At 43.4% G+C, this 18,906-nt stretch overlaps 1 protein-coding gene across 1 annotated transcript in view; it reads left to right on the top strand.

Annotated features, from left to right (window-relative positions):
* Nucleotides 1-1,355: 1,355 nt before the first annotated feature.
* afap1 (actin filament associated protein 1) overlaps nucleotides 1,356-18,906 on the top strand; it is a 163,136-nt gene continuing 145,585 nt past the window's right edge. Inside the window, exon 1 of the mRNA XM_052459352.1 lies at nucleotides 1,356-1,492. Within this exon, the coding sequence (XP_052315312.1) occupies nucleotides 1,474-1,492 (19 nt within the window). The 5' untranslated portion in view covers nucleotides 1,356-1,473. The remainder of the gene's footprint in view (nucleotides 1,493-18,906) is intronic.

Here is an 18,906-nt window from a genome sequence, read left to right as displayed (position 1 = left end):
CAATTTACATGTTGCGTTTACATTTTTGTTCAGAGTAGTTGTGGCTCAGTGGAGGACGATAAGAGGATGGCGAAATGGGTTGAAATTATTATTACGCTGTAACTAAGCCTTTTGTTTAGCTTTTGTTGAGTTGTTTTCTTATTTTACTTCACTGGTTTGCAAGAAATACTGATGTCCATCTTTAAATAAATGTTTCATTCAGTACCATTTCTTTTGACATGTTCTGTGTTTTTATGGTAACTTAAAGGCCCAGTACAAGTGCAGTCAAAAAACGTGATTTTCCTGTTCTTTATATATATTTTCATACTATGAGGTTGGAATAAAAGTGTGGAATTGTGGAAATGATGATCATGCCCTTTTAGTGTAACAGCTGTTTGAAAAGTCCATCTGAAATGTCTGCCTGTTTTGATGGGATGGAATTTTGGCCTCCCTGGTGATGTCATCAGACGATTAAATTAGTTAATAGACCATTAAGAAAGAGAGTTCCAAACTTCTCTGCCAATAATGGCTCGTTATCAGTGTTCCCCTACCTACTTAGACTATTCCCAGACAGTCCTAGCTAAATTATTGCTAAATAATTATTGCTAAATAATAAATAATCACATGAAGGTACTTAATTGTTAACAATAAATGATTTGATATTGAGTTAAAAACGGCTGCATTGGAATGCCAGAATGCTGACTGTTTGGATGGTTGTCTGAGCTGTCACTGAAATCTATTTTGTGTTGTTCTCAGACAAACGAATGTGTCACAGTAGTATCAATTGAGAGTAGCTACGTTTTTACGTGATAGTCTACTCTTCAGTGTGGTGTGAGGAAACTAGTCGTTCCAGACAGACAAGGATACAACATCCTTATTGGTTGATACCCACCCGTTTAGTCTGTCTCAAAACTGAATTAGAACAGGACATTAGAAGTAGGTCTTGTAAATAAATATTTCATTTGATCTCAAGTTTTCTCATTTGTTGCTCTGGTACACATCTGTCCGGGACGGAGAGTCTTGCTACGGAATCATTTTCCTACGGAGTGAATACATTAATGTTGAAACAGGTGCTGATGAGAGGGAGTGAATCATTCTATGAATCATTTTTGTCATTTGATTCATAATGGTTTCAAATGGCCTGCCGAGTAAACCAGACAGTAGGTTGAGAATACCTCCATTCTATATTACTACTGTACCTTGATGTTGATAGTTCTCAAAGGCACTAAATAGTATAGATATTTTAAAATAAATGACCAAAGACCCCTTCTATTATTCGCTGTGATTGGGCAAGCCCATGTAAGCTACGACTGCGATTGGCTACTATCTGTGTCCATCTGGTCCCCTGTGTTTCTTGACAGCTAGAATCGGCGTCTGTCCCATCACACACCGAAAGGAAGCAAGGAGCGCTTGGAGGAGAGGCGCGTACGTGCTTTTCTATTGTCACGGGGAAGAACACAGGAGAAGTACACACCCAGGAGTTATCTCGGCGACATGGACAAAAACGGGAAAGGTACCGATTTTTGGTTTACGTCTGCTATCCTACTTTAAGTCATTGTTATACTACTCTTGCACTTTGTTGTAAGAAATTGTGCATTGTTTTTAGACGAAAACGAGCAGGCTTGTAACAATGTACGTTACTGGTATGTATCGATACAGTAGCATGCTATCACCTTGACCGGTGTAGCATTTGTATTTGAGGAAAAAAAGGGTGTTGTTTAATTGTCAAATGTATTATCAAAACAATTGCTTTCAGTGTCCTTGTTCGTTTTTCCTTGTTTTGACCAAATATTTTCACTTTAGCTGAGTTCCATGGAGTGGTTATGTGCCAAATATTGTTTCATGCGAATGTGTATCAATTCAACATAGAACCAACAAGGTTGCTACAGAGGGATGGAAAGGCACAACACAAAGGACCACGAGGTGTAGACCGACAGGGGGTCCTGTCTGTCTTCAGAGGAGCACGCAGCCACGTCATTAATTGATAGGCTAATGGGCTCGAGGCAGATTGTTCTCACGACACCTCCCAGCCCCAACAGCAGTCCGGGACACAGTGGGTGTGTTTCTATAGATTACAGAAAATTTGCTTTCTCCCCTCTTTCCTCTCATCAGAATTGATACAGAAATGAGATGGAAGCGAATTGTTCCAAGAAGCATCATCATTAAGCATCATCCATTAAGCCTCATCCATGTAGCTTCATCCATTAAGCCTCATCAATTAAGCCTAATCCATGTAGAATCATCCATTAAGCCTCATCCATGTAGCCTAATCCATGTAGAATCATCCACTAAGCCTCATCCATGTAGCATCATCCATTAATCCTCATCCATGTAGCATCATCTATTAATAATAATCTATTAAGCATCCACATAGCATCATCCATTAAGCCTCATCCACGTAGCCTCATCCATGTAGCCTCATCCCTTAAGCATCATCCATGTAGTCTCATCCATTAAGCATCACCCATTAAGCATCATCCATTAAGCTTCATCCATTAAGCCTCATCAATTAAGCCTAATCCATGTAGAATCACCCATTAAGCCTCATCCATGTAGCCTCATCTATTAAGAATCATCTATTAAGCATCCACTATAGCATCATCCATTAAGCCTCATCCACGTAGCCTCATCCATTAGCCTCATCCATTGTAGCCTCATCCATTGAGCATCATCCATTAAGCCTCATCCATGTAGCCTCATCCATTAAGCATCATCCATTAAGCTTCATCCATGTAGCCTCCTCCTTGTATGTGTGTAGTAACCTACTACTGCTTTCTTGGTAAAGAGATCTTGACTTTTAGGTAGTACACTTTCCCCAGGGTCACAGGTGAGGCGAGGCTAGAGTCAAGGACAGGGAACTGGTCTGGAAGGGATCAACTGGCTCTGGTAACCTGCAACACCTGCTCCTGCTGCAGATTGAGACTAAAAGGAGGGGGGGGGGGATCAAGCAGCTTAATGATAGAACAACTCCAATTCATCACATCCAGTTGGGAACAGGGCGGGGAAAAACTGTTGGGTTTGGATTAATCAGACTACTTGTTTAGGAAGGGACACGTTTGAAGGGATAAGCAATAACTGGAAATGGCACACTCTTACCATTGACTTCAGCCATTCATAAATGTGCATTTTAAATTAGCTTGGCTAATATAGCTTGGCTAATATAGCTTGGTTAATATAGCTTGGCTAATATAGCTTGGCTAATATCGCTTGGCTAATATCGCTTGGCTAATATAGCTAGGCTAATATAGCTAGGCTAATATAGCTTGGCTAATATAGCTAGGCTAATATAGCTTGGCTAATATAGCTAGGCTAATATAGCTAGGCTAATATAGCTTGGCTAATATAGGCAAGTCTAGCCCTACTTGGTCATTGGGCCTTTGACCTAGTCTCCATCTCTACTTTAGCTGACCTGTCTTGTTTTTTCACAAGGAACTTGTTGTGGTGGGAAAAGTATTCCTGGAAGCTTCACTTCTACTGCTTTTGTGTTTTATTTTTACCTCTAACTGTGTGTTCTTGGGGCTGGGTATTTCCCCTCCTCTTCATGGAAGCCCAGCCAATCTGCCACAGTCAGTCCAGACAGGCAGTCCCTGTAACAATGGACAATGGAAGGCAATCCTACTGTACACATCCTGCTAGCCCTTTAGCCGCAGTATTGGGCCAACACTGTTTGATTCGCATAATGGCACCCTATTCCCTATGGGCTCTGGTCAAATGTAGTGCACTATATAGGGCTCTGGTCAAAAGTAGTGCACTATACAGGGAGTAGGACTGTAGTATAAAGTAGTGCACTATATAGGGACTAGGGTGCCATTTGGAAGACACTGTGTTACAGAACTAGTAAAACGGAGGTCGAAGACATGGAGCGCACACACGTACTGTAGGTCCCCTGTGACAACTTTCTTGTCCCATGTCCAGATTGAAACACAATGAGTAGCAGCGATTAAGTGGCAGCGCCTTCCAAATGGCACCCTAGCCTCAGTGGTTAACTTCCCAAGGTGTGGCAGGTCACTTAGGTTGGAATAGGACCCCTACTGGTGAGGAGTGGTATGGTTTGGAGTTGAACCTGAGGTTTGACTTCAATCACCTGTCCATAGGTTGAACTAAGAATGTGGGCAGTTTGAAAGGAAGTCACTTGAGTGATGATGGTCCTTCTGTAGCTCAGTTGGTAGAGGGTTCGATTCCCGGGACCACCCATACGTAGAATGTATGCACACATGACTGTAAGTCGCTTTGGATAAAAGCGTCTGCTAAATGGCATATATTATTATATATTATGGTGTGGTAATGATAGGTAGTCTTAATGGTGTGGTAATGATAGGTAGTCTTAATGGTGTGGTAATGATACAGGTGGTAGTCTTAATGGTGCGGTAATGATAGGTAGTCTTAATGGTGTGGTAATGATAGGTAGTCTTAATGGTGTGGTAATGATACAGGTGGTAGTCTTAATGGTGTGGTAATGATAGGTAGTCTTATTGGTGTGGTAATGATAGGTAGTCTTAATGGTGTGGTAATGATAGGCAGTCTTAATGGTGTGGTAATGATACAGGTGGTAGTCTTAATGGTGTGGTAATGATACAGGTGGTAGTCTTAATGATGTGGTAATGATCGGTAGTCTTAATGGTGTGGTAATGATAGGTAGTTTTAATGGTGTGGTAATGATACAGGTGGTAGTCTTAATGGTGTGGTAATGATACAGGTGGTAGCCTTAATGATGTGGTAATGATAGGTAGTCTTAATGGTGTGGTAATGATAGGTAGTCTTAATGGTGTGGTAGTGATAGGTAGTCGTAATTGTGTGGTAATGATAGGTAATCTTAATGGTGTGGTAATGATAGGTAGTCTTAATGGTGTGGTAATGATACAGGTGGTAGTCTTAATGGTGTGGTAGTGATAGGTAGTCTTAATGGTGTGGTAATGATAGGTAGTCTTAATGGTGTGGTAATGATACAGGTGGTAGTCTTAATGGTGTGGTAGTGATAGGTAGTCTTAATGGTGTGGTAATGATAGGTAGTCTTAATGGTGTGGTAATGATAGGTAGTCTTAATGGTGTGGTAATGATAGGTAGTCTTAATGGTGTGGTAATGATAGGTAGTCTTAATGGTGTGGTAATGATACAGGTGGTAGTCTTAATGGTGTGGTAATGATAGGTAGTCTTATTGGTGTGGTAATGATAGGTAGTCTTAATGGTGTGGTAATGATAGGTAGTCTTAATGGTGTGGTAATGATACAGGTGGTAGTCTTAATGGTGCGGTAGTGATAGGCAGTCTTAATGGTGTGGTAATGAAAGGTAGTCTTAATGGTGTGGTAATGATACAGGTGGTAGTTTTAATGGTGTGGTAATGATAGGTAGTCTTAATGGTGTGGTAATGATAGGTAGTCTTAATGGTGTGGTAATGATACAGGTGGTAGTCTTAATGGTGTGGTAATGATAGGTAGTCTTATTGGTGTGGTAATGATAGGTCGTCTTAATGGTGTGGTAATGATAGGCAGTCTTAATGGTGTGGTAATGATACAGGTGGTAGTCTTAATGGTGTGGTAATGATACAGGTGGTAGTCTTAATGATGTGGTAATGATCGGTAGTCTTAATGGTGTGGTAATGATAGGTAGTCTTATTGGTGTGGTAATGATAGGTAGTTTTAATGGTGTGGTAATGATACAGGTGGTAGTCTTAATGGTGTGGTAATGATACAGGTGGTAGCCTTAATGATGTGGTAATGATAGGTAGTCTTAATGGTGTGGTAATGATAGGTAGTCTTAATGGTGTGGTAGTGATAGGTAGTCGTAATTGTGTGGTAATGATAGGTAATCTTAATGGTGTGGTAATGATAGGTAGTCTTAATGGTGTGGTAATGATACAGGTGGTAGTCTTAATGGTGTGGTAGTGATAGGTAGTCTTAATGGTGTGGTAATGATAGGTAGTCTTAATGGTGTGGTAATGATAGGTAGTCTTAATGGTGTGGTAATGATACAGGTGGTAGTCTTAATGGTGCGGTAGTGATAGGCAGTCTTAATGGTGTGGTAATGAAAGGTAGTCTTAATGGTGTGGTAATGATACAGGTGGTAGTTTTAATGGTGTGGTAATGATAGGTAGTCTTAATGGTGTGGTAGTGATAGGTAGTCTTAATGGTGTGGTAATGATAGGTAGTCTTAATGGTGTGGTAATGATACAGGTGGTAGTCTTAATGGTGTGGTAGTGATAGGTAGTCTTAAAGGTGTGGTAATGATAGGTAGTCTTAATGGTGTGGTAATGATACAGGTGGTAGTCTTAATGGTTTGGTAGTGATAGGTAGTCTTAATGGTGCGGTAATGATAGGTAGTCTTAATGGTGTGGTAATGATACAGGTGGTAGTCTTAATGGTGTGTTAGTGATAGGTAGTCTTAATGGTGTGGTAGTGATAGGTAGTCTTAATGGTGTGGTAATGATACAGGTGGTAGTCTTAATGGTGTGTTAGTGATAGGTAGTCTTAATGGTGTGGTAATGATAGGTTGTCTTAATGGTGTGGTAATGATACAGGTGGTAGTCTTAATGGTGTGGTAGTGATAGGTAGTCTTAATGGTGTGGTAGTGATAGGTAGTCTTAATGGTGTGGTAGTGGTGTGGTAATGATAGGTAATCTTAATGGTGTGTTAATGATAGGTAGTCTTAATGGTGTGGTAATGATACAGGTGGTAGTCTTAATGGTGCGGTAATGATAGGTAGTCTTAATGGTGTGGTAATGATAGGTAGTCTTAATGGTGTGGTAATGATACAGGTGGTAGTCTTAATGGTGTGGTAGTGATAGGTAGTCTTAATGGTGCGGTAATGATAGGTAGTCTTAATGTTGTGGTAATGATACAGGTGGTAGTCTTAATGGTGTGGTAATGATACAGGTGGTAGTCTTAATGGTGTGGTAGTGATAGGTAGTATTACTGGTGTGGTAATGATAGGTAGTCTTAATGGTGTGGTAATGATACAGGTGGTAGTCTTAATGGTGTGTTAGTGATAGGTAGTCTTAATGGTGTGGTAATGATACAGGTGGTAGTCTTAATGGTGTGGTAGTGATAGGTAGTCTTAATGGTGCGGTAATGATAGGTAGTCTTAATGGTGTGGTAATGATAGGTAGTCTTAATGGTGTGGTAGTGGTGTGGTAATGATAGGTAGTCTTAATGGTGTGGTAATGATACAGGTGGTAGTCTTAATGGTGTGTAGTGATAGGTAGTCTTAATGGTGCGGTAATGATAGGTAGTCTTAATGGTGTGGTAATGATACAGGTGGTAGTCTTAAATGTGTGGTAATGATACAGGTGGTAGTCTTAATGGTGTGGTAGTGATAGGTAGTCTTACTGGTGCGGTAATGATAGGTAGTCTTAATGGTGTGGTAATGATAGGTAGTCTTAATGGTGTGTTAGTGATAGGTAGTCTTAATGGTGTGGTAATGATAGGTTGTCTTAATGGTGCGGTAATGATAGGTAGTCTTAATGGTGTGGTAATGATAGGTAGTCTTAATGGTGTGGTAATGATACAGCTGGTAGTCTTAATGGTGTGGTAGTGATAGGTAGTCTTAATGGTGCGGTAATGATAGATAGTCTTAATGGTGTGGTAATGATACAGGTGGTAGTCTTAATGGTGTGGTAATGATAGGTAGTCTTAATGGTGTGGTAATGATACAGGTGGTAGTCTTAATGGTGTGGTAGTGATAGGTAGTCTTAATGGTGTGGTAATGATAGGTAGTCTTAATGGTGTGGTAATGATACAGGTGGTAGTCTTAATGGTGTGGTAGTGATAGTTAGTCGTAATGATAGGTAGTCTTAATGGTGTGGTAATGATACAGGTGGTAGTCTTAATGGTGTGGTAATGATAGGTAGTCTTAATGGTGTGGTAATGATAGGTTGTCTTAATGGTGTGGTAATGATACAGGTGGTAGTCTTAATGGTGTGGTAGTGATAGGTAGTCTTAATGGTGTGGTAATGATAGGTAGTCTTAATGGTGTGGTAATGATACAGGTGGTAGTCTTAATGGTGTGGTAGTGATAGTTAGTCGTAATGATAGGTAGTCTTAATGGTGTGGTAATGATACAGGTGGTAGTCTTAATGGTGTGTTAGTGATAGGTAGTCTTAATGGTGTGGTAGTGATAGGTAGTCTTAATGGTGTGGTAGTGATAGGTAGTCTTAATGGTGTGGTAATGATAGGTAGTATTATTGGTGTGGTAATGATAGGTAGTCTTAATGGTGTGGTAATGATACAGGTGGTAGTCTTAATGGTGTGGTAGTGATAGGTAGTCTTAATGGTGTGGTAATGATCGGTAGTCTTAACGGTGTGGTAATGATACAGGTGGTAGTCTTAATGGTGTGATAATGATAGGTAGTCTTAATGGTGTGGTAATGATACAGGTGGTAGTCTTAATGGTGTGGTAATGATACAGGTGGTAGTCTTAACCTCTTGCTCCTACCTGACACGCAGGCGTCCCATCTAGACATCTGGAAATGCAAATGCGCTACGCTAAATGCTGATAGTACTAGTTAAAACTCAAACGTTCATTAAAATACACATGCAGGGTATTGAATTAAAGCTACACTCGTTGTGAATCCAGGCAACAAGTCAGATTTTTAAAATGCTTTTCGGCGAAAGCATGAGAAGCTATTAGCTGATAGCATGTAACACCCCAAAAGACCTGCAGGGGACGTAAACAAAATAATTAGCATAGTCGTCGCTACACAAACCGCACAAATAAAATATAAAACATTCATTACCTTTGACCATCTTCTTTGTTGGCACTCCTAGATGTCCCATAATAACTATTGGTTCTTTTTTTCGATTAAATCGGTCCATATATAGCCTAGATATCGATCTATGAAGACTGTGTGATAAACAAAAAAAAATAGCGTCTTATAACGTAACGTCATTTTTTTAACATTAAAAAAGTCGACGATAAACTTTCACAAAACACTTCGAAATACTTTTGTAATGCAACTTTAGGTATTAGTAAACGTTAATAAGCGATCAAATTGATCACGAGGCGAAGTATAATCTTTAGCTGTCCGTCTGGAAATAGTGTCCGGGTAAATCTCAACCGAAATATCCGGTCGGAGACCGGAAGAAATGCGCTGCCTTGCGTCTGTTTGACCAAGAAACAAATAGTAGGCAAATGACAAGACTCTAGACAACGTGTGGAAGCTGTAGGTATTGCAACCTCAGCCCCATTAAATGTGGTTCACCTTTATCAATGGGTTCAAGTCGCGCATGGATATATTTTTCCATTTTCAGTGATCAGATTTTCCTGCACTTTTCGATGAAACGCACGTTCTGTTATAGTCACAGCCGTGATTTAACCTGTTTTATAAACGTCTGAGTGTTTTCTATCCACACATACTAATCATATGAATATACTATATTCCTGGCATGAGCAGCAGGGCGCTGAAATGTTGCGCGATTTTTAACAGAATGTTCGAAAAAGTAGGGGGTAGGAGTAACAGGTTTATGGTGTGGTAGTGATAGGTAGTCTTAATGGTGTGGTAGTGATAGGTAGTCTTAATGGTGTGGTAATGATAGGTAGTCTTAATGGTGTGGTAATGATAGGTAGTCTTAATGGTGTGGTAATGATACAGGTGGTCTTAATGGTGTGGTAGTGATAGGTAGTCTTAATGGTGTGGTAATGATAGGTAGTCTTAATGGTGTGGTAATGATAGGTAGTCTTAATAGATCTGATATTTCTAGAGAGACATTTTCATTTGTCATTGTGACAGCAGATGATGTTTAACTTTATGTAACACAACAGGCCAGACTTATTTTAAAAGGATATATCTCTCAATCCTCAGTAGCCTACCTTGTAAGTCAATTGTATGTAAGCCTGATACAGTTGGCTACGTGACCGATTGTTGTAATGTAATCCTAATTTATTGAGATTTCTGGCAGCTGGTTCCATTATATCCCGACCATGCCGGTGCTGTGGGCGCTGCTAATGGCTCACATCAACACCATTATTCCAGAAACCCTAGACTCACTCCAATTTGCATACCGCCCAAACAGATCCACAGATGATGCAATCTCTATTGCACTCAACACTGAGAATGCTATTCATTGACTACAGGTCAGCGTTCAACACCATAGTACCCTCATAGCTCATCACTAAGCTAAGGATCCTGGGACTAAACACCTCCCTCTGCAACTGGATCCTTGACTTCCTGACGGGCCGCCCCCAGGTGGTGAGGGTAGGTAGCAACACATTTGCCACACTGATCCTCAACACTGGAGCCCCTCAGGGGTGCGTGCTCAGTCCCCTCCTGTACTCCCTGTTCACTCATGACTGCATGGCCAGGCACGACTCCAACACCATTATTAAGTTTGCAGACGACACAACAGTGGTAGGCCTGATCACCGACAATGACGAGACAGCCTATAGGGAGGAGGTCAGAGACCTGGCCGTGTGCTGCCAGGACAACAACCTCTCCCTCAACATAACCAAGACTAAGGAGATGATTGTGGACTACAGGAAAAGGAGGATCGAGCACGCCCCCATTTTCATCGACTGGGCTGCAGTGGAGCAGGTTGAGAGCTTCAAGTTCTTTGGTGTCCACATCACCAACAAACTATCATGGTCCAAACACTTCAAGACAGTCGTGAAGAGGGCACGACAAAGCCTATTCCCCCTCAGGAAACTAACACGGTTCTACAGTTGCAATATCGAGATTATGGTTGCATCACTGCCTGGTATGGCAACTGCTCGGCCTCCGACCGCCAGGCACTACAGAGGGTAGTGCGTACGGCCCAGTACATCACTTGGGCCAAGCTTCCTGCCATCCAGCACCTCTATACCAGGCGGTGTCAGAGGAAGGCCCTAAAAATTGTCAAAGACCCCAGCCACCCCAGTCATAAACTGTTCTCTCTACTACCGCCTGGCAAGTGGTACAGGAGCGCCAAGTCTAGGACAAAATGGCTTCTCAACAGATTTTTACCCCAAAACCATAAGACTCCTGAACAGGTAATCAAATGGCTACCCGGACTATTTGCATTGTGTGCCCCCCCCAACCCCTCTTTTACGCTGCTGCTACTCTCTGTTTATCATATATGCATAGTCACTTTAACCATATCTACATGTACATAATATCTCAATCAGCCCGACTAACCGGTGCCTGTATATAGCCTCTCTACTGTATATAGCCTCTCTACTGTATATAGCCTCTCTACTGTATATAGCCTCGCTACTGTTATTTTCATTGTCTTTTTACTGTTTTTATTTCTTTACTTACCTATTGTTCACCTAATACTTAAAAAAAATTGCACTGTTGGTTAGAGCCTGTAAGTAAGTAGTTCAGTGTAAGGTCTACTACACCTGTTGTATTCAGCGCACGTGACAAATAAACTTTGATTTGATTTGATCACTATTGGACATCTTGGCCCCTGGGACTGGGTGTGTAGTCGCGTGTCAGCGTGGGGCGCACAGAGCAAACATCTACTGCGACGGCCAAGATACGATACTGTTCCCCTGCCATTAATCTGTGTTGAGTAATACCCTACCATCACCATTGGTTTTAGTGATGACAACACACAGGGTAATACTACACCCGTGTTGATTAAATGTTGATTAAATGTTCGCAGTGGGGTTTCGTTCTCTGTTTCTTGTCATGCGGGGGAAGGTGGGGTTAGCTCGGAGGGGAACTGAGCCAATGCATCTTCTGTCTTTCTCCATCAATGCTTCTCTGTTTGTTCTCTCATTCTGTAAAATCAATCTGTTTTCTCTTCATTTCCTTCCAACCCAACTTTCTCTCTCTGTCTCTTTCTCTCTCTCTCTCTCTCTGTGGTGGTTATGAGGGTACCATGCTGTGTCTGAGGACAGTGTTCCCAGACTCCCTCTGTCTGTGCTGTGTCTCTGTTGGATACAGTGAGGCTGGTGGACTGTGCCTCAGGGTGGTTTTCTGTAGTCTCTCTCTCTCTCTCTCTCTAATTCCTCAGAGTCTGTTGAGCTCTGCAGTCTTTAGTTGAGGCCTTCAGGAAAACAACCCTCCCCCAATGTAAGAAGGCAGATTAATGAAGGGAACATATTGTGTGTGAGCATATTACATAGGGGTGTATGCTTGTGATTGAGTTACCCCAAGGCACTTAGATTTGTGTGTATTGTTGTGAAATTGTTAGGTATTACTGCACTGTTAGAGCTAGAAACACAAGAATTTCTCTACACCCGCAATAACATTCACGCTCTGAATGGCACACGTACACAACCCATGTCTCAAATGTCTCAAGGCTTAGAAATCCTTCTTCAACCTGTCTCCTCCCCTTCATCTACACTGTTCAGTCTATTTCATAGAACGTGCAGGTGTCTCTAATGTTTTGTACACTCTGTGTAAATCTAGGCATAACTCCTCCATCACTCTGCCCACATCTCGCTGTCTACAGTCATTGAAACTGATATCTATTTGATTTCATGTTCAGAATCATTACGCCAATAATATTTCAGACTTAAAGATCACCACTAGTGACAGGAGCTGAAAGTCTGAGGTAAAATCTGAGGTTCAAATGTGATTTGTGAGAGTGCGTCCCTGGCTGACGCTCTGTACTTGTTGGTGCTTGTGTTATGAGTACCAGGGTGTTATGAGTACCATGGTGTTGTGAGTACCAGGGTGTTATGAGTGTTATGAGTACCATGGCGTTATGACTACCATGGTGTTATGAGTGTTATGAGTACCATGGCGTTATGACTACCATGGTGTTATGAGTGTTATGAGTACCATGGTGTTCTGAGTACCATGGTGTTATGAGTACCATGGTGTTATGAGTGTTATGAGTACCAGGGTGTTATGAGTGTTATGAGTACCATGGTGTTATGAGTACCATGGTGTTATGAGTGTTATGAGTACCATGGTGTTCTGAGTACCATGGTGTTATGAGTACCATGGTGTTATGAGTGTTATGAGTACCATGGTATTCTGACTACCATGTTGTTATGAGTACCATGGTGTTATGAGTACCATGGTGTTATGAGTACCATGGTGTTATGAGTGTTATGAGTACCATGGTGTTCTGAGTACCATGGTGTTATGACTACCATGGTGTTATGACTACCATGGTGTTCTGAGTACCATGGTGTTATGAGTACCATGGTGTTATGAGTGTTATGAGTACCAGGGTGTTATGAGTGTTATGACTACCATGGTGTTATGAGTGTTATGAGTACCATGGTGTTATGACTACCATGTTGTTATGAGTACCATGGTGTTATGAGTGTTATGAGTACCATGGTGTTATGACTACCATGTTGTTATGAGTACCATGGTGTTATGAGTGTTATGAGTACCATGGTGTTCTGAATACCATGGTGTTATGACTACCATGGTGTTATGAGTACCATAGTGTTGTGAGTGTTATGAGTACCATGGCGTTGTGAGTACCATGGTGTTGTGAGTACCATGGTGTTATGAGTGTTATGAGCACCATGGTGTTGTGAGTGTTATGAGTACCATGGTGTTGTGAGTACCATGGTGTTATGAGTACCATGGTGTTGTGAGTGTTATGAGTACCATGGCGTTGTGAGTACCATGGTGTTGTGAGTGCCATGGTGTTATGAGTACCATGGTGTTGTGAGTGTTATGAGTACCATGGCGTTGTGAGTACCATGGTGTTGTGAGTACCATGGTGTTACGAGTGTTATGAGTACCATGGTATTGTGAGTACCATGGTGTTGCTTATTGCTTGGCTTCAAGTCGGTATACAAGGGACAACGTTCACTTTGTGTTTTGACAAGGCTGGCATCTGGAGCCGAAGTGATTTGGTAGTTCAACCTGTGATGACACGGGTTCATCAAACTAGCATTGGGGTCATTTTGAATATTACATTTTTCCGTAGCAGACAACCATGTCTCTTCATTCTATTTCATTTGATAGCCCTCTCGGCAACAGTTTTCACTGTTTTTGTAGGATATCTGAGATATCTGATATTTGTGTTGAGTTGAACTGAACTGTTCTTGGTTAGACTTTTACGTAGGCACGTACTGTACGTGTGGCAAAACAACATGTTTTGAACATCTCCGATATCATTTCCCTGTTAGCGCTAGGTTACTGGAAGCCTGTCTCCCATACTGGCTGGCAGCTGAGTTCTGAATGTCCTCTGGTGTTATCACAATGTTAGCCCTGTCTGTCTTCCTACACACACACACACACACACACACACACACACACACACACACACACACACACACACACACACACACACACACACACACACACACACACACACACACACACACACACACACACACACACACACACACACACACACACACACACACACACACACACACACACACACACAGGTACTCTCCTTCCCAGATTCTCCGTTCCCCTCAGGGCAACAAAAACATGACAGAAGTAGAAACCTCAAAGCTGCAGAGGGAGGAATGAAAAAATAAACACTTCTCTCCAACACAGCACAAAACAGCCCTTTGTAATTCAGTCATCGGTCTAAATGTTTTTTTGGTGTCTTAAGTTTGGAAGTTGTTCTCAATTTGCTCTGACTCTGTCCATAGACCATTTTAACAGGAGAAAAAGATGATAATCAGATTACAAGATCAATCTGTAGTTGAACAAGGGGACGTTTCAGAGAAGAGTGTGTCTCTGAGACATACTGAGGCATCTAGGTTTATTTGAAGAGGTAGTTCCATTCAGATGGTATCAGACAGACTCTCTCCTCTCAAGAGTCTACTGTGGGGCATGTATTTAGGGGTGTGTCTTTTCACTTTGTCTGTGAGTGACTGTGTGTTTGTGTGTGTGAGTTTGCATTCATGTGTGTGCCTGTCTCTCCGACTGTGTGTGTGTGTGTGTCTATAACAGCCAACTCCTGGTATTTGAGATGGAACCACAGGGCTGTGAGTCAGTGTCTGAAAGGACAGGAGGTGACTGTTGCTGCAGGCTCCTTCATTCCTCTCTACACCACTTCTCACAAAGGGGCAGAGGACTGAGCAGAGCAGCCTCTCTTTGTCTCTCTCCAGCTCCTCCTCTCTCTCTCTCTGTCTTTCACCTTCACTCTATAATACCATTCTTCCTGTTCTCAGTCTGACCTTGTTCTCAGTCTGATCTTGTTCTCAGTCTGACCTTGTTCTCAGTCTGACCTTGTTCTCAGTCTGACCTTGTTCTCAGTCTGACCTTGTTCTCAGTCTGACCTTGTTCTCAGTCTGGTCTCTCCATAAAATCTCTCATTCCTACTTTCTTTCCATCCGACCCAATAGTGTCTCTCTCTCTCATTCTTCCTTTCTACCTCTCTAATGAGGGTGTCTGTAAGATAATGGCTGAAGTCCCTCCCTCTCTTCTCTCCAGTATTTCCAGTAGGACAGGAGGAGTGATCTGGTCTCCCTGTGTGTGTCTCTGACGTTACTCCCTGAACGGTGATCTGGTCTCTCTGACGTTACTCCCTGAACAGTGATCTGGTCTCCCTGACGTTACTCCCTGAACGGTGATCTGGTCTCTCTGACGTTACTCCCTGAACAGTGATCTGGTCTCCCTGTGTGTCTCTCTGACGTTACTCCCTGAACAGTGATCTGGTCTCTCTGACGTTACTCCCTGAACAGTGATCTGGTCTCTCTGACGTTACTCCCTGAACAGTGATCTGGTCTCTCTGACGTTACTCCCTGAACAGTGATCTGGTCTCCCTGTGTGTCTCTCTGACGTTACTCCCTGAACGGTGATCTGGTCTCTCTGACGTTACTCCCTGAACGGTGATCTGGTCTCCCTGTGTGTCTCCCTGACGTTACTCCCTGAACAGTGATCTGGTCTCCCTGACATTACTCCCTGAACGGTGATCTGGTCTCTCTGACGTTACTCCCTGAACGGTGATCTGGTCTCTCTGACGTTACTCCCTGAACAGTGATCTGGTCTCCCTGACGTTACTCCCTGAACGGTGATCTGGTCTCCCTGACATTACTCCCTGAACGGTGATCTGGTCTCCCTGTGTGTCTCTGACGTTACTCCCTGAACGGTGATCTGGTCTCCCTGACGTTACTCCCTGAATAGTGATCTGGTCTCCCTGTGTGTCTCTCTGACGTTACTCCCTGAACGGTGATCTGGTCTCTCTGACGTTACTCCCTGAACAGTGATCTGGTCTCCCTGACGTTACTCCCTGAACGGTGATCTGGTCTCCCTGACATTACTCCCTGAACGGTGATCTGGTCTCCCTGTGTGTCTCTGACGTTACTCCCTGAACGGTGATCTGGTCTCCCTGACGTTACTCCCTGAATAGTGATCTGGTCTCCCTGTGTGTCTCTCTGACGTTACTCCCTGAACAGTGATCTGGTCTCTCTGACGTTACTCCCTGAACGGTGATCTGGTCTCTCTGACGTTACTCCCTGAACGGTGATCTGGTCTCTCTGACGTTACTCCCTGAACAGTGATCTGGTCTCCCTGACGTTACTCCCTGAATGGTGATCTGGTCTCCCTGACATTACTCCCTGAACGGTGATTTGGTCTCCCTGTGTGTCTCTGACGTTACTCCCTGAACAGTGATCTGGTCTCCCTGACGTTACTCCCTGAACGGTGATCTGGTCTCCCTGACATTACTCCCTGAACGGTGATCTGGTCTCCCTGTGTGTCTCTGACGTTACTCCCTGAACGGTGATCTGGTCTCCCTGTGTGTCTCTCTGACGTTACTCCCTGAACAGTGATCTGGTCTCTCTGACGTTACTCCCTGAACAGTGATCTGGTCTCTCTGACGTTACTCCCTGAACAGTGATCTGGTCTCCCTGACTTTACTCCCTGAACAGTGATCTGGTCTCCCTGGCCACCAAGCCCCCCCCCACGAGGGAGTAGGGAGAGATAGAAGATGAGAGGAGAGGTAGTTGGTGCCCTCACCACATCTATACTACAGAGGTTGCCAGGGAAAGTGGTTTGGTTTGGGTTTGACCCAAAGTAGATCTCTAAAGTAGAGGGAAGGATACAGTTTAAGAGCGAGGTGGTGTTGTCCTCAGAGTGGCACTTTGCTCCTGTAAAGGGCTAGAGGATTTAGCTAATGGCTCACAGACGCTAGGGAAGTTAGATCAAACTGTCTGGCCTATTTCACGGTGTTGGATGTGACGTAGATAAATAATGTGGTGTTTCGGTCATCAAAATGGACTTGTTTATACAGACTTTGTTGATGTATTCCATTGAGGGTGAGACTAGGGTCAAAAGGAGGCGTATCTATGGTTACACACACACACACACACACACACACATATATATACACACACATATATGTACACACACATATACACACACACATACACACACACACACATATATATATACACACACATATACACACACATATATGTACACACACACATATACACACACACACACACACATATACACATACACACACACTATAAAGGGGTGAATTGGTGCATAAACTTTGGGTCTTTAAGAGCATGGTTCTACAAGGTGAAGTCATTATTTCACTAAGCTAGTTTGTCACCCTGCCCTTTGCCTTTCATCATTAATATTTTCACACACACACACACACACACACACACACACACACACACACACACACACACACACACACACACACACACACACACACACACACACACACACACACACACACACACACACACACACACACACACACACACACACACCAACTGCCTGCATCTGTTTCACGCACACTATTTTAACGTTAGATCTGTGCAGGTGTGCACGCGCATGCCTACACACACACACACGCGCGCACACACACACCCTAGCCCACAGTTCTAACTGTCAACACCAGACAGGGGACGCAGCCATCACATTCCTCCAATCAATGCTTGTGTGTGTGTGTGTGTGTGTGTGTGTGTGTGTGTGTGTGTGTGTGTGTGTGTGTGTGTGTGTGTGTGTGTGTGTGTGTGTGTGCGTGTGCGTGTTGGAGGTTGTTGTAGCCTCAGCCAGGGATATTGTACCCTATTTGATGTGCAGCGGTCCGTCCTCTGGGCTTTTTAATAAAGAAGCCTGTTATCTGTAATAAGCAATAATAACAGGTCTCTCTGGGCTGAGAAGAGGTCCTTCTCATATCCTAGTAGAGGAAATGAATCTGAGCTGGACACTGTGTGGTTTTGGTAAGGCTGTGTGTGTTGAGGTCTGGGCTGGACACTGTGTGTTGGTAAGGCTGTGTGTGTTGAGGTCTGGGCTGGACACTGTGTTGTTGTTAAGGCTGTGTGTGTTGAGGTCTGGGCTGGACCACTGTGTGTTGGTAAGGCTGTGTGTGTTGGTCTGGGCTGGACACTGTGTGTTGGTAAGGCTGTGTGTGTTGAGGTCTGGGCTGGACACTGTGTGTTGGTAAGGCTGTGTGTGGTGGTCTGGGCTGGACACTGTTTGGTTTTGGTAAGGCTGTGTGTGGTGGTCTGGGCTGGACACTGTTTGGTTTTGGTAAGGCTGTGTGTGGTGGTCTGAGCTGGACAGTGTGTGTTTGGTAAGGCTGTGTGTGTTGGTCTGGGCTGGACACTGTGTGTGTTGGTAAGGCTGTGTGTGTTGAGGTCTGAGCTGGACACTGTGTTGTTGGTAAGGCTGTGTGTGTTGGTCTGGGCTGGACACTGTGTTGTTGGTAAGGCTGTGTGTGTTGGTCTGGGCTGGACACTGTGTTGTTGGTAAGGCTGTGTGTGTTGAGGTCTGGGCTGGACACTGTGTTGTTGGTAAGGCTGTGTGTGTTGGTCTGGGCTGGACACTGTGTTGTTGGTAAGGCTGTGTGTGTTGAGGTCTGGGCTGGACACTGTGTTGTTGGTAAGGCTGTGTGTGTTGAGTTCTGGGCTGGACACTGTGTTGTTGGTAAGGCTGTGTGTGTTGAGGTCTGGGCTGGACACTGTGTTGTTGGTAAGGCTGTGTGTGTTGGTCTGGACTGGACACTGTGTTGTTGGTAAGGCTGTGTGTGTTGAGGTCTGGGCTGGACACTGTGTTGTTGGTAAGGCTGTGTGTGTTGGTCTGGGCTGGACAATGTGTGTGTTGGTAAGGCTGTG

The sequence above is a fragment of the Oncorhynchus keta genome, chromosome 13, assembly GCF_023373465.1.
Source record: "Oncorhynchus keta strain PuntledgeMale-10-30-2019 chromosome 13, Oket_V2, whole genome shotgun sequence".
Taxonomy (NCBI): domain Eukaryota; kingdom Metazoa; phylum Chordata; class Actinopteri; order Salmoniformes; family Salmonidae; genus Oncorhynchus; species Oncorhynchus keta.
This window is presented reverse-complemented; position numbering and strand designations above follow the sequence as displayed.